The sequence below is a fragment of the Chrysemys picta genome, chromosome 1 (genome assembly GCF_011386835.1).
Source record: "Chrysemys picta bellii isolate R12L10 chromosome 1, ASM1138683v2, whole genome shotgun sequence".
Taxonomy (NCBI): domain Eukaryota; kingdom Metazoa; phylum Chordata; order Testudines; family Emydidae; genus Chrysemys; species Chrysemys picta.
The window spans coordinates 322,798,664-322,825,460 of NC_088791.1; the positions used below are offsets into that span (position 1 = coordinate 322,798,664).

Genomic DNA, 26,797 nt, shown 5'->3' on the forward strand with positions numbered 1-26,797 from the left:
CTTTTGTGCCACTGAATGCAGCCCACCTCTGTGCTGAAACAGTCACTGCTTAAAACTATAATCAAGGTACCAGCAGAGGTAGTTTAAATCACAGCAAACTGAAATAGAGTTTATAACAAGAATCAGGTATATCCAACTGAAACTACAGAAAGTATTTGGGTAGGAAACATGTAATTACCTATACTGGAGTGTAGCAAAGATACTGACATTTACATTTCAACCCAAACAAAACAAGAGCCATGGGATAGAAATGGCCATAAATGATCAGGAATTGTTTTAAGTGTTATCCAGAGGGCAGCAGCTTCCAATCTACTGTGCCCCTTAATACATGGAGACATTGATTCAGTAATGGGCAAGAGGGAAAATACATTTTCTACAGAATCACCAATGCCAATTCTTATAGCACCAGTCTTCCTGACATTTCTATGCACTGTCACATAGTTCAATCCTTAGACCATACTTACTAAAATAGTTTTTTTTCTTATTTACACAAGTGGAAATTCATTCACTCCATTGACATCAGCGTAACTGAGAGCAGAATTTGATCCTATCTTTGTAGGATAGTATTTTATTTCATGAAATTTTGTATGGGTCAAATTCTGTCCTCTATTACATTCAAGCAACTCTAGTGTCTTCAGTAGAGTTGCACAGATTGTAACTAAGGGCAGCCCAGTGAGTTAGTGTCAACATAATGGGGGATCCAAATATGAAACCAAAATCCTCACTGCCAGGTCACCATGGGTTGAGAGTTCTACAGAGGTAATATTCTCAGTCCCTGGGGGAAGAGTATACTTCCCAAAGCAGTGATATGAGAGCTATATACAATCCTCTGCAACATGAGCTTTCCATGTTGCAAAGGAAGTGCATGTGAAAATGATGGGCTACCCAGATCCATAAAAGTAATGGAAGACATTCCAGAAGACTGGGAAAGGGCAAATATAGTTCCCAGCTATAAAAGGGGAAGTGAGGACAACCTGGGTAATTACAGACCATCATCTTAAGTTCTGTACCCGGAAAGATAATGGAGCAAATAATTAAGAAATCAATTTGCAAACATCTAGAAGATAATGAGGTGATAAATAACAGTCAGCATGGATTTGTCAAGAACAAATTGTGTCAAACCAACCTGATAACTTTCTTTGACACGGTAACAAGCCTTGTGGATAGGTGGGGAAGTGGTAGATTTGGAATATCTTAACTTTAGTAAGACTTTTGATACGGTCTCACATGACCGTATCATAAACAAACTAGGGAAATACAATCCAGATGGAGCTACTATAAGGGGGGTGCATAACTGGTTGGAAAATCATTCCCAGAGAGTAGTTATCAGTGGTTCACAGTCATGCTGGAAGAGCATAATGAGTGGGGTCCCGCAGGGATCAATTCTGGGTCCGGTTCTGTTCAATATCTTCATCAATGATTTAGATAATGGCATAAAGAGTACACTTATAAAGTTTGCGGATGATACCAAGCTGGGAAGGTTTGCAAGTGCTTTGGAGGAGAGGATTAAAATTCAAAATGATCTGGAAAAACTGGAGAAATAGGTTGAAGTAAATAGGATGAAATTAAATAAGGACAAATGCAAAGTACTCTGCTTAGGAAGGAACAATCAGTTGCACACATACAAAATGGGAAATGACTGCCTAGGAAGGAGAACTGCAGAAACGGATCTGGGGGTCATAGCGGATCACAAGGTAAATATGAGTCAACAGTGTAACACTGTTGCAAAAAAAGAAAATATCATTTTGGGATGTATTAGCAGGAGTATTGTAAGCAAGACACGAGAAGTAATTCTTCCGCTCTACTCCGCAATGAGTAGGCCTCAATTGGAGTATTGTGTCCAATTCTGGCTGCCACATTTCAGGAAAGATGTGCACAAATTGGAGAAAGTCCAGAGAATAGCAACAAAAATGATTAAAGGTCTAGAAAACATGACCTATGAGGGAAGATTCAAAGAAATGCGTTTGTTTAGTCTGGAGAAGAGAAGACTGAGAGGGGACATAACAGTTTTCAAGTATATAAAAGGTTGTTACAAGGGAGGAGGGAGAAAAATTGTTCTTCTTAAACTCTGAGGACAGGACAAAAAGCAATGGGCTTAAATTGCAGCAAGGACAGTTTAGGCTGGACATTAGGAAAAGCTTCCTAACTGTCAGAGTGTTTAAGCACTGGAATAAATTGCCTAGGGAGGTTGTGGAATCTCCATCATTGGGGGTTTTTAAGAGCAGGTTGGACAAACACCTGTCAGGGATGGTCTAGATAATACTTAGTCCTGCCTTTAGTGCAGGGGATTGGACTAGATGACCTCTCGAGATCCCTTCCAGTTCTATGAGTCTATGATTCTATAAGAGAAGCTTGAAGGGATCACCCTAAAAAGCATGTCCTCTACCTTTTTGCAACCAAGTGTTTTGTTCCTTGTTCACCATTGGAAAGTGTCATTTCACATTTCTATATCCATGTCATCTACCAAGATTTATTGTCCAATCTTATGTGATGCTGCATGCCCTCAACTCCTATTAAATTCAGTGCATATTCAGTGCAGTAAGCTCTGGTTTCAAGCCCTGTCTTTCTGTTTCCCCATTCTGTCCTTAATTAATGTTTTCTGTCCTGCATCTTCTCCACAGGTAGAGTCAAAGTTACAAAACTTCTATTCCTAGACCAGCTCTGGTCACTTCCCAAATGTAGGTGTCAGAAAAACCCCTCCAGGCTGTCTGTAGCCTATTTTATTTCCAGTGAGTTTTTAATTACATCTAGTAAAGATTTTTTCTGTTTTCTGGGGAGCGGGGGGCTTTGTCAATCTTTTAGGTTTTTTTTTTTAATTTCTTTATCAGGTATTCTGGCATTAACCTGATTTCCTTCAATATTTCTGCTTCTTCCCTGGGTATGTCTCTTTCTGGCATCTGTCTCCCAGTCCCATCCTCGTTTGTGAACACAGGCAGATAATGCATGTAAAAGGACACTGTCAAGGTATTTTGTTTATCATTCTCAAAATCTGTTTTACTCACTGTTGTTTATAAACCCCTCAGGGGAAGTTTGAAAATGAAACCTGTAAGAAGTGTCCTTTCACGTCACACTGCACACAGAATAAACTGTTGTTGTAGGGCACCTCATGAGGCTGAGGAAATTGATTATTTTTAGGAAAAAGACAAAGTAATTTTATGGGGGTTTGGAAATACATAATGAATTGCATGGATTTGCAAAAGGATATGTAGAAGAGTAGAGAGGTCAAATTTTGGGCCTACTAACCTTGACAGTGTTCCTTTAATAATATTATTTTTAGATATGACTATCTTTTTCAGTAAGTTATCTGTGTTTTATCAATGCTACTAGTGTATCCTTCACTGACCTCTTATTCCTTGGTTATTTAAATTTCAGTTTGATGTTGGCTGAAGTCTGACTTGGACCTGGAAATAATAATTCTATATAACTACTTATAGTAACTAATGCTTGCGGCCCCTCGTTACCTTTTTCAGTGGCCACCAATACTAACTATTTCAGCCAATGACCCCTTGAGGCTTGCTTTGAATTCTTCACCTATTTTGGCACAGGCAGTGGCTGTCATGACCCAAAATAAGATAGGCATTTTGTGCCCAGCATGCAACTGGATTAATTCATTAGGACTGATGAGAGGAATGCAAGAAGTTACCAATCCCTTTAAAATAGCTATTTTAGTAGCCTAGATGGGTGTGGGCTTACATGAATTTTCAGTTTTGTTTAGTGTCATGCTGAATCAATCTAAATGTCTGTTCAAGGTGTAGTCGTCTCTGTTGGTGGGTGTTTAAGGAAATTTCCATTAAGAGAATCAAGAAAGAATGTGAGAAGCTACAGAAGTGTAAACACAACCTTTTGGGGTCTGTTTAAATGTTAAAAACCAAAAGGCAAGGCAGGTCAGAAAAACTGCTTTTGCTATCCTGATCCTGCCCACTAAGTTGAATACTACATCAAACCAAAATCTGGTGTCCCCATCTCTATTGTAGCCCCACTGATATTTCAGTGTTCCTACTTACCAAACTATACAATATTTCTTCCATTTCCTTTGCTGCTTCTTAAGGATCTCAAGAATGAAAATTAAAAGAAACTTTCCCGTAACAATGAATATTTCTCTTGATGAGCTATGATAATAGATGCAAAGAAGCGCAAGAAAGAATTATAGTAATATTTTTAAACATTGCTATATAGGCAAAGAAGAATACTGACATTTAATAGCAAAATTGTTCCTCTTGTTTCTGAAGTTAGCCAATAAATAGACATTTTTACAAGGTAAATTTCATTATGATATCACAGTGTGTATATATTTTCATCGTCTTTATTTACTGCGATTTTGACATAAATGTACTTTTAAAAAGTTGATAGAATTTGTTTGTGTTTTGTTTTGTGTTGCAGCTGGGGAGGATAATGCGTGGACCATTTATGAAGTTTGTAGCACACGCAGCCTCTTTCACAATTTTTCTTGGTCTGCTAGTCATGAATGCATCTGACAGATTTGAAGGCACCAAACTCCTACCTAATGAAACTAGAACAGATCATGCAAAACAGCTGTTCAGAATGAAAACATCCAGCTTCTCGTGGATGGAGATGCTCATTATCTCTTGGGTAATAGGTAAAGATTAATTTTCAATTGGAATTCTGTCTTGCAGTGATGGCAACGGGGCTGAATTCCAGTTACACACCAGTAACTGCTACCAGTCTTGCATGGAAAAAGTACAAAACACAAGGGGAACACATCTGCATCTTTCATTTTCTTTGCAGTCGGCCTCTATAGGGTACATATTATTAATTCAATATTCCATTCCCATGGAATGAGTTTACCATATTAAGGATCTCCGCCTCTGTATTGAGTAGTATCTTATTGTGCAAATAATCCCATTAAAACGAATAGGACTTCTTGTGAAATAAGGTATTGCTCAACTTAAGAGGAGGAGAAATCGATCCTCCTAAATATTACGGGGCAAATTCTGCCACCGTCACATATGTTGAAAAGTACCCTGAATGGACCCATTGAGTTCAATGGAGTAGAGTACTACTCAGGGTGAGTAAGGATGCCAGGACTCATCCTTAGCAAAATCAGTCATAAGAGAAACCGAAAACCAAGCTATATAGACCCATGATCCTGCAGTTTTTACTTAAGCAAACTCCTACTGAAATCAATGGAAGTTGGAGTTTTGCCTAAGAAAGACTGTATTGAAGTCATATACTGCCCTGTGTTTATATGGGGAATTCCCTACTGACCAAGCCCTCTCAGAGGTCCAGAAAGGCCTGGGCCCCTTCCAGCCTTTGAGGCCCCTAGCCATAATAAAATAAAAAATGACGACACATGAAAACAAAATAAGGCGCCAAAAAAGAGTGAGACATAATTTGAATATTTTTTAATTTAACAAATGCTTTTCTAGCCTTTTTCTGTGCAAATGCACTAATTATTGAGGAAAAATCTAGCTTTCGTGCAATGTCACAGTTGATATTAAGTAGGTCAAGCATTCAGTGTAAAGCATAATTAGAACATCAGAACTGAACAAATACTTCTTTCTCCTAAAGACATGTCAGGGTGATGCATAAATAGTATGTAACTTAGAGTGGTTCTCTTTCAAATCCCAAGTGTTTAGAGCGTTGTCTTACAGAACCAGCCTAAATCCCATTGAACTGACTTTCATTTAAAAACTCCTACCCTTAACTGAAGTGACATGGTTCTTCCTGTCCTCTATTCAACACATCAGTTAGACTCATCGTTTCAGTCTAGCTAGAGTTCTGTTCAGCAAAACTTAATATAGAGACACTAATTTAATTATTTTTACTTTTTAAGGAGGATGCTTAAGTAAATTAGGGAGTTTATATATCAGAGGCTATCAGCATTTTATGGCCTTTCTGTGATTAAAATCAGTGCCATACCATATATCGTCATTTTTATAGTCTTAAAAAGCACTAACAATCTCATTACTTTATAATATTTAACCAAATAAATGAATATATAGTAGTATAGCATGTAAATTATATAGCACTTATATTTCATAGCTTTATATAAACATAATTCATCTAGTAATAAATGAATAAATAAATTATTCAGTCTAAGAACTTTAATTGTATTAATTAAACCTATATATTGTAATCTGATTTAGGAGCAAAACTGTGTGAAATGATTGTCTTATACTTCATTGTGGTACCTATCATATAATACAAGTAAATGTTCATCAAAAATGAGTTACTGCCATGATCTTATATGGATGTCACATATATTGCATTTTAAACAGTTACTCTGGGTGAGGTTTTAATTGACACTAACTGAAAAATAACTAACTGAAAACTAACTGAAAATGTCCTACACAAAATAATTTGATAACTATAGTAAATCATTGGTAAAATGACTATAGTGTGCGTTATTGTCCAGAAACCAACAAGGCTATTTCATAGCTATAACAAAGGGTATTTTCTTCTTACCTTTAAAATAAGGTAATGAAAAAGGATGCAGGATACTGATAGACTGCATGCCTATGGTACCTGAATATTATTTGATGGCTTTTGGGTAAATGAACAAATACAAACTTTCCCTTATTTTATTTGAGAAATATTAAGCCTTCTCCTTACCTATGTGACTGGTCATTACTTATGCAGGCAGTCTCATGGAAGACAAGAAGTATCCAGTGAATTTTAATGAGAACACAGCTTCTATTCCTGGTTCTGCAACTGGCCTGCTGTTTAACCTTGAGCAAATCACTTAACTGCTCTGTGCCTCCATTTTCCCCCTCTGTAAAATGAGGATAATGATACTATCCTTTGTACAGCACTTTGAGCTATACAGACAAAAACCAGTATGTAAGAATAATATTATTACATGCATGAGAAAGGGCTTATTTACATGAACAAGAATTTGTTGAATTGAGCCCATATAACAACACAAATCACTTTAAGGAACACTGGATCAGGCCCATTCTGCTATTAGATCCTCACACACAAATGTGTAAAGAGGATTTGAGTGTCACATCTGAAACACACAGTGGTTTTCCCATGACATATTTTTATTAATACATTTTTAAGTTACCTTTCAAACAGCTAGAAAAAAAGATTTTGCTGACACATGCGCACAGCCCTTGATAAAGATATAAAAGGCAGCATATCTGTCCTTTTACTTTATCCAAAGAAAAACAGCTTCCTTCAATTATTTTTCAGATGGTCAAGCAGAGGGAATTGATAACATGTCACATTAGCTTCATGTGCTACTGTGCTGATCTACTGTAGGTCATCTGGCCTCTAGTATTGCTGTATTGCTGATGTTGCTTCTCACAGGAAGTTTATTGTTCATACTGAGAATGATAATGAGAGGCCAACACTAATCAAAATTTAGCATAGTTGTGATCGTCTAGTCTGACCTCCTGCTTAACGCAGTCTGTAGAACTTACCTAAATTATACTTCGTGTCAACCATTTTTGTATGGGTTAGTGTTTTAAAGCAGCTTTGATTTACTCACATGATTGAAAATCCATAAAGCAAGCACAATGCCCATGCATCACTTAATTCCCACATAAGCCCTCAAACTAGTTTAACTGAAGCACAAGCTTTGTGCTTGTTCTCTGTACAGAGGTGAATTTCACCTGTGAGGAGTCCCATTATTAACTGAAGTCAGTGAAATACTCATGTGAGTATGTAAGCAGTCTTTTGTCCCTTACACTGGGGTAAATTCATGGGAAGTCAGTGGAGATACACCAATATAAAACTATCATGAGAAAAGAATTAGCCCTCCTGTTGGAATGGGAGAGACACAATTAATTTTCCTTCATTCTCTGTTTAAGTGTATGATTTGCACATCAAAAAGGAATTCAGAATATTTAAGCCAAAATGCTTTCCAGTTTGACTGCTTCCAAGAGCACATCCTATTCATAATATAATATTAAAGAGGATGAATCTGAAGTTAAAAATGAATGAAGTATATTCTCTCTTCTCTCTTACGCAGGCATGATATGGTCTGAATGTAAAGAAATTTGGTCTCAAGGGCCCAAGGAATATCTGTTTGAGTTATGGAATATGCTTGATTTTGGTATGTTAGCCATTTTTGCAGCATCATTCATTGCAAGGTTTATGGCATTTTGGCATGCTTCCAGAGCCCAGGGCATTGTTGATGCAGATAAAGATATGACGGACTTGGCAACTGCAACATTGGATCCCAACACAAAATACTACACATTGGGTGAGTTGAATTCACAGAATGCAGACTTAAATATAGGACGAAGAAGAATTGTTTCTATGTTAATAAGTTTCTAATTCTTTATGTAGTCTCTCAATCACATTGGATTAATTTTTCACCCAACTTTATTTTTACTCTCTTCATTACATTAGGTGTGATGTTTGTTTATACCAGTATCTCGAACACACTTCTGCTGGTACATAGCAGGATGACTTACTTCATTACCCAGGATGTATAAAAGCAGTATGATGAATAAATGTGCTATAGAGCACTAAAAATAAATTTTTGAAGTATGAACATGGATTAAAACTTCCAGCTGTGGGAAATTATTAAAAACAGCTAGTTAAACATGAATTCAATTATAAATTACAGCAAACTATTGCCTTTACAAACAGGGACCAGTGTCTAAGTTGCACTGGATTTCTAAAGTTGCCAAGGAAAATTCTTCTCTCTAGTCCATGCTATAGAACTGTATTAGCGGAGCTTCAATTGACATCAGTATTATAGAGGTGCCAGTTGTGATTTCATAGTTAAGGTTGCATTCCATTTTGCACTTAAAGTAAGGGTCCAACCTCTTGGTTTTAGAATGCTGCATGCAATTAAATCCCCAGGCAGGAGCTCAGAAATTTGCTGAACAGATATGTAATTACAAGAAATGAACTACATCTAAAAAAGGCCCTGTTCACAAGCAAATGTACATAATCTAAATGAGTCCATGCCATGTGTAAATTCACCCAGTGAGTCATTCATTTATTTATTGTGTTGCTTAAATGTTAGCTCTCCACTGAGTTCCTGGGACAGGAACGTCATTTTCTGTGTTATATATAAGGATGTTTTGAAATGTTGTTGTTCAGGGGCATTAGGTATTGGGGCAACTAGCCCATTTCTGTGTTAGACTTGAGAAAGCATGTTTCTTTCTCTAGCCTTGGTTGATGGCAGGATCTTCACGCAAGGAGTTTGCTGAGCACTGTTAAAAAATCATTGCTGTGGGCTCAGTTTGGGCACTCACATTGGCAGGTAGGGGCCCATGCTACTAAGCAGCTGAGTCCTGAGAGCAATCAGTGTTTTCACTCATGTGTATATTTTAGGTGCATAATCAGGTGCTCTCATTTCGGCACCCAAGACTGAAAATTGGCCTCCCTCTTTATAAGTGGCTGCATTGCATTTCTTTTTCAAGTATGGTAAAAGAAAAACTAAAGAGCGAGCCAGCACCCCGGCTGCATAACTCTATTGATTTCAGTGCCAGGTTACACTAGCAAAGGATCTGGGCCACTCTTTCTTTTCTAACCAAAAGAGAATAATCCCATGAATAGCCTAAAGTATACTTCAGCCCAGTTACAAGAAACTCTCATCTTTTATTTCTAGCCAGAATAAACTGGGATCCATCTGATCCACAAATCATATCTGAAGGCCTGTACGCAATTGCTGTTGTTTTAAGTTTCTCCAGAATAGCCTACATTCTCCCAGCCAATGAAAGCTTTGGACCTCTACAGATATCACTTGGCAGAACTGTGAAAGACATCTTCAAGTTCATGGTAATATTTATCATGGTGTTTGTGGCCTTCATGATAGGAATGTTTAATCTCTATTCCTACTACCGTGGGGCCAAACAAAACGAAGCATTCACAACGTAAGTATTACTCCTGTTTAAATGTTAACAATTGCACATCTTTTGTAGAAGGAGAGCTACTTGAACTGAATGCATTAATGTACTAAGTGTCATAATGTGTGGTATAAGATTCCCATCTTTTATTAAATCTCTTGCTCTTGTAATGAGTGGTAACTTTCTCTGTAGACCTGGTGCCACTAAGATATAATTGAAATCAAGGATAAGATTTTTATCTCAGTGCCACTGGGGCATATCTGGAGCGACTCCATTGAAGATAAATTGGACTGAGATTGTATGCTTTCTGGGGAAAGGGCCATCTCTTTGTTACAAAGGGCATCTAGAACAATGATCCAAGCCTGATCCATGATAGGGGATGGTAGATGCTACCGCAATATAAATAATGATCAATACTCGGCTGAATAAAATAGGTAGGGTTCAGCACAAGAGGTGGCATGTTTTCATCAGGTTTAAACCTGACCCCAGGAGAGCTGTGCTGGGAATGGTGCTGGTGTAAGTTAAGGTAGAGGCTTCCTTTGCCATGCCAATGTTAGTTGCTGTTTTTTCTACAGTTACCCTCCTACCCTTCTGCCTATAAGTCACTCTCATTTTGCAGACCCAATGAATGCCAAATCAGTGCAAGTTGTGCTGCTTTGTCATGGATACCAATTTACCTACACTGCTACTTACGTCACCACTGGTTTGGCCCAGAGGCTTCTCCATGAGTTGCAGCTGCTTAAACTAACATAGGCTTCATATGCCAGCTGTACGCCAGTTTCACTTTTTTCAAAGGAAATTTCAGCAGAATGCAAAAGAGAACCATTGCCCACAGCTGAGGAGGATGTAGGAACATAGCAATTGCCAGATTGGACCAGATTCAAGTTCCATTCAATCCAATATTCTGTCTCCAGTAGTGGCCAAAACCAGGTGCTTCAGGGGGAGGTGTAAGAACTGCTCTGTAGGTAGATGTGGGATTATCTGATCGTCCTCCCCTCCTCCCCAAGAGATCTGATCCTGATGTCTAATAGTTAGAGATTGGCTTAAACCCTGAAACGTGATGTTTAATATCCCTTCCAAAATGTTTGTTATTTAATTATAACAACTCTGGATAGTCTTGATCTCTATATAAAATATCAATCCCATTTTTAATCTTAAATTCTTGGCCACAAAAACTTCGTGTGTCAGTGAGTTTCACAGTTTAATCAAATGTGTATGAAAACTTATTTCTTTTCATCGATTTTTAATTTCATTGACAGTCCCCATCTTCTTGTATTAGGAGATGAGGAGAACAGAAATTCCCAGTCTACCTTCTCTGCACCATTCATTATTTTATATACTTTTATCATGTCCCTTTGTATTAATCTCCCTTTAAGGTAGATCCTGAGAATGAACGTCTTTCCTCCTATGCACTGCAACCTCTGGTTCTTTGCTCTCCTCCTCTCTCCTGCCTGCTGGGTATATTCAGGCCTTGATTTACCAGTATAATTAACTAAAGTAGTTGGCTTTATCTTTTATGCCTTAAAATTGAAACTTTGTTATTATGAATCAGTTTCTAATGGGAGTGCTTATTACATTAAGTGTATGATGGATAATATCAGTAAGATCAGACTTCTACAGTTTCATTCAGGAGAAGTTTATATGGTAGATAAATAGCAGTGACTTGTTTATGAGAACAGTTTTTATAAATCTTTTACAGTAGCATATGACCATGTTCTGTTTTTCCTTTCAGAGTTGAAGAAAGTTTTAAGACATTGTTCTGGGCTATATTCGGACTTTCAGAAGTGAAATCAGTTGTTATCAATTATAAACACAAATTTATTGAGAATATTGGTTATGTCCTTTATGGAGTCTATAATGTTACTATGGTCATTGTTTTATTGAACATGCTAATTGCAATGATCAACAGCTCTTTCCAGGAGATTGAGGTAAAACTATATTTTATAATTATATTTGACTGGTTATATCTCATTGAGGTTTAGTGTATAAGAAAACACACATTATGACAAACACTTATTTTCTTGACATAGATATATCTTTGTTACAGAGAAACAACCTGGAGTTATTTTTGGATTAGATAAGCACCATACATTCCTTCCAAATTGTTGGTGGTGAAATTGAAAGTAGCTGAAAGTGATGTAGCTCCAATGCTTGGAACAGTAAGAACTAGACTGGACAATGTATTAAAAAAAAATATTATAGAACAGTGCTACAGAAGGATGTATTAGCTGATCTTGCAAGTCTTTTCCATCTCTAAATTCAAATTATTATTTGAGTGGTGCCCCTATTCTTTCTGTTAGAAGGGAATCGTCATTCATATGCATCCAGCCTATAGGCAAATCCAATACATCATTTTAAATTGTCAGCAACTCAGCTTTTTTCCCTACTAAACAGAATCTTCAATGTAATAAACAGGTAAAAATCCACACAAACCTTTGGGTGTTGTGGGAAATAAAGGGCCAGATCACCTTATAAATGTTTAAGAATAACTTCTCACAATAAAGTGATCTCACTCTTTCTTTGTCCCAATTAATATTTAATTAAAGTGGAACAACTTCATTTGGAGAGATTGAGAGAGACCAACATCAGAGCATCTCATAGTCCAGTAGCTAGCACATTCAGCTGAGAGTTGGGGACCCCTTTTCCAATCCTTTGCCCCATCAGTTACAGGGGGGAATTGAATCAGGGTCTTCCACATCCTGAGTGAGTACCCTAATGCGGGACTAAAAGTTACAAAGGAGGTAGACCTTCTCCATCCTCGCCATTTGGGGTGGAGTTGGGTGTGCTCCGATCAGGCCCTGCAGGCAAGATAGATTTTCTCTGCCTATCTTCTCCTGGTTTGTGCATCACACTGAGGCTTCGGCATTAGAGGGGCATCCAGATGCCTAGAGTGAGGCTTCAGTATGCATGCCCAAAGACAGAAATGTAGCCATGTAGGGAACGTTTACAGTGAAAATTTAGTAAGTAAATTTAGGAACCTACAGGGTTAGGCCACAATCAAGTGGGTTTTTTTGTGGATCATAGTGGTACCTAAAACTGGATTTTAGGCACCTAAGTCCCTTTGTGGATCTGACCTGTGGTGTCTCTGTGCCTCAGTTCTCCATCTGTAAAATGGGAATAATAGCATCCCCTCCCTCAATGAGGATAAATACTTTAAAAATTGGGAGACATTCTGATATTTCGGTAATGGGGGCTATATAAGTACCTAACATAGATACATAGTTTATCTGGTTAAAAGAGTTTCTTCTTCTATTTTTCCCCTTTATTGCATAGAAGTGGAAGAACAATAACTTTCCAAAAGATATAACAGAGGCATTTTATGGATGAAGGTTAGAAGGAACGCCATAATAAAGGATCCTGGTAATTGAGACGAGATTAATTACCCCATACTTACCCATTATTATGCTCATACCTATGCTTATAAATATCAGGCCCTTTCTGGAGTCCACTCTGGCTGCTAGGGATGACTCCAGTGGCCCAAAGCAGCTTGAAAGCTGGTTTAACCATTTTTGTAAAGGGAATCCCGATTTGACACAGAGCCAGTATAGCCATCTTGTCTCTCATCATCCAGCTTCAAGGGTGTTTCTGGGAGAAAAGGGGTCTGGCAGAGAGAACCAGGCTGGCTCTTTGCTGGCCCCAGGACTGAGGGAATGCAAAGGTGGCTTTGCTGCCTCCTTCACACTTTAGTGACACTGTGACCCGTCATTTTGTTAGGACCCCAGTGAACACAGCAATACAATTGTTTTAACACTGAACTGTAAAAACCATGATGCCAAGCTTACTTGAAATAATGAGATCTATATCACATTAAAAATCAAAAATATCTTCTCTGTTGGCAAAGAGAGTTGGGTACCACTTTGGTCAGAGAATAAATTTAGAATAAAAATGTATTTAAATTAGAGGAGCCCAGCTTTAAGTAAGTTTAGGAACAACTTAGGTTTCCCATGTGACTTTGAGTAGATTGTTGACAAAGATGCACAAATTAAGTATTTATTTATGTATTTATTTTGCATACTGGAGTCTGCATAAATCTAGTATCAGAGGGGTAGCCGTGTTATTTTGAATCTGTAAAAAGCAACAGAGGGTCCTGTGGCACTTTTAAGACTAACAGAAGTATTGGGAGCATAAGCTTTCGTGGGTAAGAACCTCACTAGTTTGCGTAATATACAGAATTTGATTATCATTGGTCTTTAGCAAATTGGCTCAGCAGATTAGTTCTGGAAGGGCCACCACCACAAAGTTAGGAGATATCAAGCATGACTTCTGCAAGAGGTAGATGGATAATCATAACTTACAGGGCTGACCCCACCCCTTCCACAAAAATGACAATGAGAAAAAAATCAAGTTGAAATTTACACTGTCCTGCAGTGAACATAAATTAGAATTACTGAACACATTTTGTTCTGTAAATACAGTTAAAGTAAATTGAAAATTCATCTGCATTCTAAGGAAACTCATGATCAGGGAAATATCTCTCTTTCCTTACGGGTCATATTGAAAGCACTTCGGAGGGCCTTACGACATTCTACTGTCTCCAGCCATGCCACAAACCAAATGTCAAAAATAAAACAAAAGGAAAGGATAAAGACAATGGAGCAATTTAATATTATCCAAAAAGTGCAGATTGTGAAATCTTTAAACCATATCTAGTCTTAAAAATTGACCTGTGTATTAAATGATGAAGGAAGGGGCAGATACGTGTGCCTTAAAATAACTTAGCCCAGTGCCAGAGTCTTTGTGTATGATCATTGGCAATGCTCATCTGCTGCACTCAAGAGGAGAATAATATCAAATCCTTGAGTCCTTGCACAAGCAAAACTCACTTTGAATTCAATGGTGTTTCTACTGGTGTGAGTACTAAGTGGAACTGTAGGGTTTGACTTATATTGTTGTCTAATTGTGTTTTGTTTTTACTGTTACTCCTTTACACTAGCAATGTATGCCACTCAGAAGTGAACAAAATAGTGTATTTCACAAATGACTTTCCTATAGTGTTTTTTATATTTAGAATATGTCACCACTAAGTATTGACACTATACTGTGGTAAATGTTTAATTTTTAATGGCACCCCTTATGTGACACTTTTTATTCAGAGATCCCATAGCATTTTACAGATATTCACTTAGTCTCAAACCACATGCCTGCAAAAAATATAGTTAAGGAATACAGAGCAGCCACTTCACTGACCACTGAAATGCGCTTATCTCTGGGACAGAACTCAGCAGCTGTTTATAGGACAGAAAGTAAGAAAGGATGCTGCATCCAACTGAAAATGCGAGAGAAATTTAGATAGAATGTACTGTAATGGAAGCAAATTCGAAATTAAGCAGGAAAATGTGGTTAATCTTAGAAAAAGTGCCATGGAATATTTAATTCCTACAAATGGTCAGTTTTATGTCTTATGCTCTATTTGAAGCATGTGCTTAAATCCATCCCTGTTCAATGAAGCATTTATGCATGTGTTCAAAAATCCACATCAAGCTTAAAGTATATGCTTATGAGGCCTTTACTTTTCTCCAGTCTAATTTCGAAAAGTGTCAAAGGATAGGGCCTCTCTTGAGACACTTTTTACAAACTAATAGCACTCACTATGAGGGAGCTGATAGTCAAACTAAATTTACCTTTAAATAGGTCTATTCCTTTGCTTTTCTCAGATTAACAAACAATTTGTATAATTAATGTTTCATTTCTTCAGTGGTAAAAATAGTAATTTGATCTGCTTGGTATTCATGTCAGCCATTCTTGTTCAAAATACAAATGCCATTGGCTAGGGTAATTTTAATAATGAAGACATTGTTAGCATTGTTTTGATAGTCATATTTCTGTCTTACAGGATGATGCTGATGTGGAATGGAAGTTTGCTAGGGCTAAACTCTGGTTTTCCTACTTTGAAGAGGGGAGAACTCTTCCTGTACCCTTCAACCTAGTGCCAACTCCAAAATCTTTGCTTTATCTCTTACTCAGAATAAAAAAATGGATGTCTAAAGTGTTCCTATGCCATAAGAAAGGTTTTCAGGAAGATGCAGAGATGAATAAGGTAACTTTCCACTACAATACACCATATACAAATTTTAAATGTTAATAATAATTTTACCCTTTCTCTGCTGTCGACTTGAGTAGGAGCAGTGGGTGCCTAGCATCTTTAAAAACAGACCACCTTGGGTCCAATTTTACACCACTGAAATCAATGAGAGTTTTGCTACTGGCTTCAGGAGGAGCAGTATCAAGCTCTTCTTTAGGTGCCTTAATATGGATCTGTATGTTTATTTCTAGGCACTAAGGGCTAGATCCATAAAGGAATTTAGGTGCCTAACTATTGCTTTAGACTCCTTAGTCCAAAATTTAGGTCCTCAGCTGCTGCTTAACCCTGTAGGTGCCTAAAGTCCCTGAGCACCTGCACATCCACTGATAAAGTCTCTTAAATACCTAAATTTCTAGCAGTGGGCATGCACAAAGCCAACTAAATCTTGCTTGTTACCGTGTGCGCACCTAAGCCCTAGTATTTCAAATACTTAAATAGTCATTGGGCCAGAGTGAGAGTATGAGAATTCCTCTATAGCTTGGTGGTTAGGGGATTCACCTAGGAAGTGGGAGACTGAAGGTCTAGTCTCTGCTCCAGTGACTGTTTAACTACTTCATACAAAGTGGAACAGCTTGATCGAGGTAGCCCTACCCTAGACTACCCCATAGCCTAGAGATCAGGGTATTCACCTGCGAGGTAGGAGATATGGGTTCAAGTTCCTTCTTCCCATGAGGCAGAGGAGAGATTTTAACCTGGTTCTCCCACATCCTGGATGAGTGCTCTGACCACTAAGGGATAAGGGTAGGCTCAGTTTTTTATGAGAAAGGGCTGTGAATCCTGAGCAGACATAAGCACTTCTCCCTGAGTCAGACTTAGGCACCCAAGTCCCTTTTGAGTGCCAGAGTTTAGACCCCACCCATCTCCTCAACATTTCTTACTGGCTAGCTTAGTCAGCTCCCGAATCACAATGATGGCTTTTGTGTGCCTCTTTTTTTAGGCACCTTACTCTCCCCATGCATTGTATAGGGAGCCTGGCTGCCTGACTCTGGAGTGTGGATTCCGCTGGGTGGCACAGCCTCTCAAATTATGCCTTGCAACACTGTGGGTCTCATTCTAAGTCTATACCTCTTCCCCTATTGTTTTATGTGGCATGCTTTTATCTGAAAAGTCTTCTGTTCTCTGATGCATTTAGATGCTAGGACACTACAGTGCAGCAGAGCTGGTCTGCTGCTTTATTTAATAGGATTTATTCAGTGTTTATACTCAGTATGTTAATTCTTTACCTTGCCAGTATCTCAGTGTAAGCTAAACGCTCATTGCTTTATGGAAACAAATCATATAACACACTATGTTAGGCTGTATTAGAAGTGTGAAGACTGGTGTTATGACATTATTGCAACTCAAGAGGAAGGGGACCAAACCAAAAGACCAGAAAGCAGATTATCAGTACTGTCTACTGAGTAGGAAAGTGAGTTTATTGTGACATTTTTAAGGAAAAGTCACAAGGTAGTCATGGTGGCAGAAGCAAATGTTATAGAAGTTTGCTTTTTTAAAGTTTACCATTGTTGTTACAACCACCACTGGAATTGGGAGTCATGTGACAGGGTTAATAACTTTTGCAGGCTTGACCAAGTTCATGTGACTGGGACTAGGAAATAAGGTTTGTGTGTCAGCATGTTATTAGTTAAATGACAAGCAATTTGCCTGGAATAAATTTCAACCAGTTTGCCCTGCTGTGAGCAGACAGTAGAGGACAGCACTTCAATAGCAAAAAGAAGAGCCTAGCAGAGGTGTGGGGGCAGAGAGAGCTGTTCCACCTGGGGAAAAGCTTTGCTTTTGTCTCTGCTCTGTGATTTCGATTGACCCCCTTTCATATATCATTACGCATTGTATCTCTTCTCCTGCCTGTGTAATCTCTCCTTCTCCCTCCATGTGCATTCTACACCCCTGCTTTTTTGTCTCCTTTCTCCTCTACCCTCTTATTAAAAGATAAGATTTTCCATTAAACAGTATTGAGGAACAACTGGTCATAATCCTAGGACAAAAGGAAAGGAACTACTGGAGCGGCATTGGACTATGTTGTGACCTGCTTCTCAACAAATACACAATAGGTTCAAAAATGATCATGGATCCCATAAGCAATATTGCCACTGAAATCAACTTGACACAGTTTGCCTCTTCACTGATTTTAGATGCATTCTGTGCATCTCTGGTAACCATCATTACTCAGATTTCATATCATGTTACTTGAGAAATTAAACTAAATGCATATATAATACCCACAATAAGATGCTTCATTTTGCTTGTGCATGGTTTCTAATGACCTCAGCATTTGCAAACCTCTTGTCGAGTTACTAGGTGCAAACTGATTTTGCAGCTTCCTTCAGTGAGAAGGGTGTCACTGAAATGCACTGACTTGCAGGAGGTACATGTGTTGCTCAAAATGGGCTGATGGCAAGAAACAAAAAAACAAAAGATTTTTGTTTTCAACTTCATGTACAATTTTCAAGAGCACGTAAGGGACCTGGAAGCACCACTCCCAATTGCTTTCAATGACTTCTAAGTCACTTCTTCCATATCTCATCCTTGCACCCTATCTGTATTGGCCAGGGAAACTGAGTTTGGACCTTAAACTAAAACCATAATCAAACAGGTGTTTCTGGAAAGATGCTAACTATCATCATACCTTGGACATTGTGGACAGAACCCTAGAACCCTAGTCCTGTTTGTGTAGCTTAAAATGGCATCCGTCAAAGATGCTATGTGCAATGTAACCCGCGTTTGGAAGGTTTTTATCCAGCTTTGACCTGGGTCTTAAATTTCAAATATTAATAATGTTTTCCACTATCTGCAGAGTGATTCTAGAATATCAAATGCTAAATAAGTGTACTTTCTCTCCTGTTAACACAGCTATAAACTTTTGACTCTCAATAAAAAAATAAATAAAACCTCTTCCACTGAAAAGCCATAAACCCTCTGAGCTCACATCCCCTGGCTATTTAGGGTTTCCACCTCAGAGTCTGAAACTGCTAGCTAGTCACAGTTTTGCTTTTGGACATTCCTGTGGTCTGGAGTTGGCCCTTCCTGCTTCCATCACATGGCACCCCTGCCTACTTCTTAAAAAAACAACTTTTGTTTCCAAAGGCGTTGTTTAGAATGACCACTATTGATACATTATTTATCACCTTCCCTTTCTAGCCTTTATAATAAATCATCTCCTCCCCCATCTAGACCAGGTATGGATGATTCATTATCATTGTTTTCATTTCATCCTCAGAAAGGCATCCACAGTCTGCCCGTTAATAAGCTTTGTAATTTGGAATAAGACCATGGGAACAGTCCTGATCTTGCAAACTGTTAACCAGTTGAGCTGTCCATACTCACAGGAGTAGTTTCAGTGGGCTGATTGAACTGTGTATGGATGTGCAGGATCAGACACAAAACTCCATATGTTTTCTACAAATAGATCCTTTCTGCTCTTGTTACAGCAGGAGTAGCAGCACTATGGCAGTAAAAAGGAAGGCTGCACAGAGAAAATGTGGAAATTCTGTAGTGCCAACCCTCCTCATATTGCTATAGGCCGGAGACAAAGCCAGACCTTTGGTGTTTATAGGGGAAGTAGCTTAAGTGGAACTCACAAAGTAGCACACCACAAACAAGTTTTTTGAAACCCACCTAACATTTAGAAATAAAGGCACGACACATGTTCTCTTCCAGGGTATTCCTTCCTTTCCACTGAATCAGTGACTCAGGAAACGGTGGCCCTAAAGGCTGTAATCCATGGCCACAGTTCAATGTGAACCATTCCCCACATTTCCCCTAATTCTTTTTGCCACTTGACTAGAGCAGCATGACCCTTACATCTCCTGGGAAGAGAAGATCAATGTCTCCTCCGAATACTGCCAAAGGGTCTCCCTGTGTGCAGCCTGCCTCAGCCTTTTGGTCCAAGGCTCCTGTGGCTTTCTTCCCTTTATGGCAGCCTTTCAGGCTGGATCTGGGGTGACATTTTATAAGTGAAGAACCAAAAAATGGAGAGAAGTAGATTTTTTTAAAAATTGCATCCATTGCTTTGAATTTTAGAATCAAATTTCTGTATGAAGCATAAAATTCTGCTTCTCCACAAACTGGGTTTGAAGGCCATGAAATCTATTCATTTTCCTGTCCAAGAGAATGATGACAGCATGTGTCCTGAGTGAGCTGTCATCTTTGAAAATGGCCTTTCAGAAAAGAAATAAGGAGCAACTAATAGATGTATTCTTAATAGAAAATAAATTTAAATTTTGTTGTATCATATTAGCATGCTTTTGCTGACTCTAACAATGCAAAATATAATTTTGTAAATTTTTTATTCTACTATTATAGATTCTACTATTATATACAATGGTGAAAAGTGCCCTCTGATTCTGATGTCCAAACTGAGCAACTTGGTCATGCTTTTGAGATGTGCTGCAATTCCAAACTCCAGTGAAGTGCATAGGAATTGCTGAAGTGCATAGGAATTGCTGATGCTCACCACCTCTGAAAATCAGGTTCAAGTTGTCTCAAGTTGGACAGCAAGAAACTGGCACTCAAAATCAGCAGCCTCTTTTGAAAATGTGACTGTATGACACTAATGAAGTACAATACAACACTGCTACCACAATAGGCAAGGTTTACTTTAAAAAAAAAAGTTTTGATTGATTTTTAAATGATACAAAACAATGATATATAACAATATGGACACGCAACACTAAGGGTATGTCTATACAGCCAAGAAAAACCCATGGCTGGCCCATGCCAGCTGACTCGGATGTGCGGGGCTCTAGCTGGTGTGCCGTTTCATTGCTATGTAGACTTCCGGGCTCAGGCAGGAGCCCGGGTTCTAGGACCTTGCAAGGTAGAAGGGTCCCAGAGCTCAGGCTCCAGCCTGGCCCCAGAAGTCCGCACAGCAATGAAACAGCCCCACAGCCCCAGCCCTGTGAGCCTGAGTTGGCTGGCGTAGGACTGCTGCAGGCATACCCTAAGTAACCAAAGTTCTGGACCACTCCACCTCTTTTACACAACACTTCCATAGTGATCACCTGTCACTTACCCATCTGTTTATCTTTAGATAAGAGAGACACTGTATGGCTTACATTGCCACATAAATGGCAAGGCCCTGATTCAGCAAAACACTTAAGCAGGTTTTTAAAGTTAAGCACATCTCCAAGTTCTTTTGCTGAACTGAGGTGTAGTCATTTTGTCAGGCGTGATGGGAATCTTTTGCACTTTCTCTAAATACTTATGCGCTGTCTATGATTACACAGTTGATAAATCTTCGTGCTTAAGTTTGTTATTTCTCTGGCAAACTTAATTTATTGTTTGAGTAATTTTCAGGAGAGAAAATGCTGCAGCTATGAAGCTCAAAGAGAGAGCTTCCAAACCTGTTATGAGAGTGAAATGCAGTTGTAATCCTGGCATTCCCTGCCACCAAGTGGTTTTACACAGTTATGCAATAAATTATATATCCCATCTCTATTGCTGTTACAGGTTGATTTCACAAAGTTACACACTTTTATATATCACTTGATTTACCTGCCTAAATTAAGTGCATTTCACATTTTCTGTTTTCTTTCAACTTTGGGCTCAGTTAATAAAAAGTCTGTCGCAGATTGTATCAATTTTTACATCTGTTGACAAAGGGGAAGATGTAGTAAAGTGTTAATAAGATAAAGGTAGTGCAGTATGCCATTCATTTCTACTTTTCTTAATCAGGTGTTATGAACATTGTATAGGACATAGGCACCGAATCCGTGGGTGCTCTGGGACTGAAGCACCTACTGAAAAAAAATAGGGGGTGCTCAGCACCTGCAGAGCCAGATTAATCTTTTGTGGGCCCTGGTGCGCAGACCATGGCCCCGCCCCCCGCTCCACCCGTGCTGCACCCCGAGGCCCCACCCCCCGCTCTGCCTCTTCCCCCTGAGGCCCCACCTCCACTCTGCCCCCAAGGCCCTGTCCCAACTCAGCCTCTTCCCCCCGAGGCCACGCCCGCTGCTTGCCTCGGGCAGAGGGGGCGGAGAGAAGCACCCACCTGCAAAAACAAAAGTCAACGACTGTGGCACAGGAGTCTACAATGAAGTCCTTATGGCAAAAGATGGCAACCCATGCACAGTAGAGCCATTAAATTGCAGTTATTGTCAAACAAAATGATTTTGTGCCAACAAGTACCTAAGCTTGCTTATGTTGAAGGAAATCTCTAACCCCCTTTTTGACTTCAGTGGGAATAGAATTGTACTTCTGTCTTGTTCATGTTTCAAAATAGGGTACAGGAAGCAATTTTCAGAAACAGGTTCTAATACAGCTTCAGAGATACTGGATAGTTGAAGATGACTTTATTTTCTAATTTAGAATTGTCTTTAAAAGCCCTTCAAGTATTGCCATAATAATACATTGTCAGTTTATAATTGCAAACAATGACAAGAGATACCAACAAAAAACAATCAATACCTTGTTGTAGTTAAAAAAAAATATGTTATTTCCCGACTAAATAGACCTTCAAGGGCTATTACAAACAGATGCAGATACATAATATGAATCATATAAAACCTGTGAGGTAGAAAGAATCCAGTTTCCCTGCTCTGGTCTACTTATTTGCTAAATTTTAGCTTTCTTCATTATCATGAGTAGAACTGGGTAGGAAACAGTTTTCCTTCCCATCCTGTGACTTTTCAAGATTTTGAATTTTTTTCCCATTACATATTGGGATGAACCTGAGGCCTTTCAAATTATTTTCAAAACATGAAAGAAGGGAGTGCACTCAATTTAGAATTGAGTTATGCCATTGGTTATGTCACTTAGCAGGGACCTAGGTACCAGTCCCTGCTCCAGTGAATATTTAATTATTTATACAAAGTGGAACAGCTCCACCAGCATAGGTTGAGAAAGAGAGAACCCTACCTGAGAACAGCGAATGGCCTGGTAGTTAGGGCAGTCATGTACAGCACAGGAAGGCCCAAGTTCAAGTTACTACTCAATCTGACTTTTCTCAGTAACCTTCCCAATGAAAGTTTGATCAAAACCGATATGTACCCAGGAGCCGTTTCGGTTCTGCTGAAAAGTCATTTAATCAAAAACTTCCCAACCAGCCAAAATTCTGAGTTGCTGAGAATAGAATTTCACTTGTCACCAACATTAGCATATGTACAACAAGGAAGAGTGGAATTGAACTATGAAATTCACCATGATGGGTACTTCACAGTCATAGAAACTAAGAACAAAAAACAGTTATTTTGTCATCCTATTCAGCCAGCCAGCTCATTTTCAAGGGCTTTGTCTAGTCCAGGATCTCACCACTTCACTGGAAAAATTATTGCATAGACTAAATGAGATTACTGTTTGAACTTTTCCCTCGTGTTCACCCTAAACTTTGAGCACAATGTTATTCTACTATTCGTTCTTTAAACCATAATAACTTTACATTTATAACAATGCTTCCTTCTTTTAGGCCTCCAACAGATATTCATGTTATATCACCCAATAGTCCTATTTTAACAAGACCATGAAATGGCTTACACAAAAAAATTTGCTGGTATAATTCACCTGTTTAAAAAAAACTATCTCACAGATACACACAAGCAAAGTTAGACTAAGAAATATTTTGATGCCTAAAGACGTACAGGAAAATTCTGCTTTATTTATTCCAGGGTAAATCCAAAGTAACTACATTATTTTAGTGGCATTATTTTGGATTTACCAGGATGTGAAAGTAAAGTTTGCTTTTGATTTCTAGAAAACAAGCCATATTAGAAAATCTAAGACATAAGGCTAACTTTCAATTAGGAAGCTCTGAAGGGAGTGGGGAAAATTGAGCATTTTAAGTGTTGTCCTCATTACAAATTAAGGGCTTGATTCAGATCTCACTTGCACACGTTTTACACTGACTTCTCAGGTTTTACTCCTGATTTACATTCTATATAAGTGAAATCAGAATCTAGCCCTAATAAAGTTCTCTGCTCAGACTTCATATTCTAATATCAGACACAAGCTGAAAACTTACTACACACTAGTCCTTAGTTCCTCTTGCAATTCAGGCATAGCTTATTTCCTGTTATATCCCAATGTACTGTCTATCAGGTTTCAAGGATTTCCAATTCATTTATAGCTAAACATTCAACTCATTAAAGAACAAGAATGCCTGGTACCAAAATCCCCACTAAAAATACAACATGTACCCTCAGTTTAATATACAATAGCATCTGAGATACTGCAGCTGTGTTCCTATATTTTGAAGAGGAAATATTTTTTGTATTTCAGATATAACTGTAAAATATTTTGACTTTGTAATGCTGACCTTTTTAGGTCCTCATCCAGGTCAATCATAGTTTATATTTCAGATTCCTTATTTCTTGCATTACTGTTCAGAGAGCTGGTTGATTTGTCTCAATCAATAGTAATACATGATTTGTTTTCTTCTGACAATTCCCAAATCATCCTTATTACAATCTAATCATTCAGCTACACTACTGAATTCATCATTTATAACAAAATTGTGTTTTGGTCCTTTTCAAAGACATTAACCAATAATGCATCCTAGATAACTGAAGCCCTGGATTATCTGACAGTAATTTGTACTCCAGTTTTGAATAATGTCCATTCACTCCAGGGTTTAACAAAAATGCTGTTCAGAAATATACTGTCAAATCAGAACCTCCACGAGCTTCTGACTTGCATTGCTTAATCGTCTTAAACTAAGACATTGGTGAAAGTGAGGGGAGCAACACACTCCCAGTGTAACCCAAGGGAACCTAATTCTTCACTTTCTTACACCTGGTGTAACCTTTACACCTGTACAAAGTGGCTGCAAAGCAGAAGCTAGTGGCTTATAAGGCCTGACGTCAGGGCAGTTACACCTATGTTAGCCAGGTGTGTAAGGAGAGAGGTTCCAAGCCGTGGTTCCCAAGCAGAGATAGGCACCTAACTCCAAATCAGACATCAGGAATGGTAACATACAAAAGCCAGTAGGAGAACGCTTCAGTCTCCCTGGACACTCAATAACAGATTTAAAAGTAGCCGTTCTTCAGGGGGAAAAATTTTCAAAAACAGACTTCAAAGAGAAACTGCAGAGCTACAATTCATTTGCAAACTTAACACCATCAATGTGGGCCTGAATAGGACTGGGAGTGGCTGACTCACTACAAAAGCAATTTTCCCTCTCTTGGTATTGACACCTCATCAATTATTGGGAGTGGACCACATCCACCTTGACTGAATTGACCTTGTCAACACTGGTTCTCCACTTGTAAGGTAACTCCCTTCTCTTCATGTGAAAGTAAAGGCAGTATATTTATGCCTGTATCTGTAGTTTTCACTCCGTGCATCTGAAGAAGAGGGGTTTTTTATCCATGAAAGCTTATGACCAAATAAATCTGTTAGTCTTTAAGGTGCCACCAGATTCCTCGTTGTTTTTACATTCAGTTGAAGCATGTACTTAAGTGCTTTTCTAAATAGAGGCATTTTCCTGAAGTGGGGAATGGAAGAGTTAAAGTGAACTGGTGTGGTGAAATGCTGTCTCCATAGAACATAACGGGAGTGTTGTCATTGACATCAGTAGAGCCAGGATTTCACTCCTGAAATTTAACCCTTATCCCTACCATTAAGTCTAAAAGTTAATGTTCTACTGCAGAATGCTTGTACATAAGAAAGTATAACCAAATAATCCTTACATTTATTGCTGATATTGATCAAATGTTTTTATTTCAGCTTGGACAAAGTAAGCAATCAAGTATAAGAAGCACAGATGATCTCCATTTAGATAGCTTAAGTAATCCTCCACGACAATACCAGGTAAAAGGCAGTTTAATACAACTTGCACTGAAAAAGGAGTAAGATTTGTCAGATTAAAGATTTGAAGACAAATTATGATATTAGTTATAGTGTGAATCCGAAGTAAATCTACTGGACGGAAATCCAGAATAATTGCATTGGCTGTGTGATTATGGTAGAATGCTTCCTAAATGCTACATTTCTGAGTGGAATATTGTAAAAGGTTAAAACGAAGAACCCTTTTACTTAAAGGGAAAGACTGGCATCTCAGTTACACAGTGCAAATCAGAAGCAGCTCTTCTTTTTGGAAAAAATTCCAGTTCAAAAGCTAATGCAAATTACCTTTCTGTATTATAGTTCCTCTTTCTTATCCCTCAAGAATTACAAATCACTGTAAGCTTGGTTCCTGCAGTTCCATATTATTATGGTACATTGTATGTATTCTTTGCTTCTCATGGGGCCCCAGTCTGCCTTTGAGAGAGCACAGTGGGGAGGGAGCATGTAAGGAGTCTTAGCCAGAAACTCCATACATCACTGCAGCTCCATACATCACTGCAGCTCCTGCACTTGGAGAAGCACAGAGACAACTCCCTTCATATAGTGCCACAAAGGGATGGGAAAGGGACAAATAGAACTGGCTGGCCATGTGAGCAGAGGTCTGCCTACACTGCACACTTCTTTTGGCAACATTTAGAGTACATACCGCTTTTGAAACGGTCTCCCACAGTGTTCTTGCTGGCAAGTTAAAGAAGTATGGGCTGGATGAATGGACTATAAGGTGGATAGAAAGCTGGCTAGATCATCGGGCTCAACGGGTAGTGATCAATGGCTCCATGTCTAGTTGGCAGCCGGTATCAAGCGGAGTGCCCAAAGGGTTGGTCTTGGGGCCGGTTTTGTTCAATATCTTCATGAATGATCTGGAGGATGGTGTGGACTGCACTCTCAGCAAGTTTGCAGATGACACTAAACTGGGAGGAGGGGTAGATACGCTGGAGGATAGGGATAGGATACAGAGGGACCTAGACAAATTAGAGGATTGGGCCAAAAGAAACCTGATGAGGTTCAACAAGGAGAAGTGCAGAGTCCTGCACTTAGGACAGAAGAATCTCATGCACTGCTACAGACTAGGGACCGAGTGGCTGGGCAGCAGTTCTGCAGAAAAGGACCTAGGGGTTACAGTGGACGAGAAGCTGGATATGAGTCAACAGTGTACCCTTGCTGCAAA

At 38.8% G+C, this 26,797-nt stretch overlaps 1 protein-coding gene across 4 annotated transcripts in view; it reads left to right on the forward strand.

The window, feature by feature from the left end:
• The window catches only part of TRPC6 (transient receptor potential cation channel subfamily C member 6), a 154,132-nt gene that overhangs the window by 115,548 nt on the left and 11,787 nt on the right, over window positions 1-26,797 (forward strand). For 3 of the 4 annotated variants that reach the window (XM_024099579.3, XM_042854714.2, XM_042854722.2), the window contains exons 5-10: window positions 4,381-4,597; window positions 7,937-8,170; window positions 9,533-9,797; window positions 11,503-11,698; window positions 15,604-15,807; window positions 25,510-25,593. In XM_024099579.3, coding sequence (XP_023955347.1) covers window positions 4,381-4,597; window positions 7,937-8,170; window positions 9,533-9,797; window positions 11,503-11,698; window positions 15,604-15,807; window positions 25,510-25,593 — 1,200 coding nt within the window. Of the gene's footprint in view, window positions 1-4,380; window positions 4,598-7,936; window positions 8,171-9,532; window positions 9,798-11,502; window positions 11,699-13,043; window positions 13,131-15,603; window positions 15,808-25,509; window positions 25,594-26,797 lie in introns of those variants that run through there. The other variant, XM_042854725.2, reaches the window with a different exon arrangement.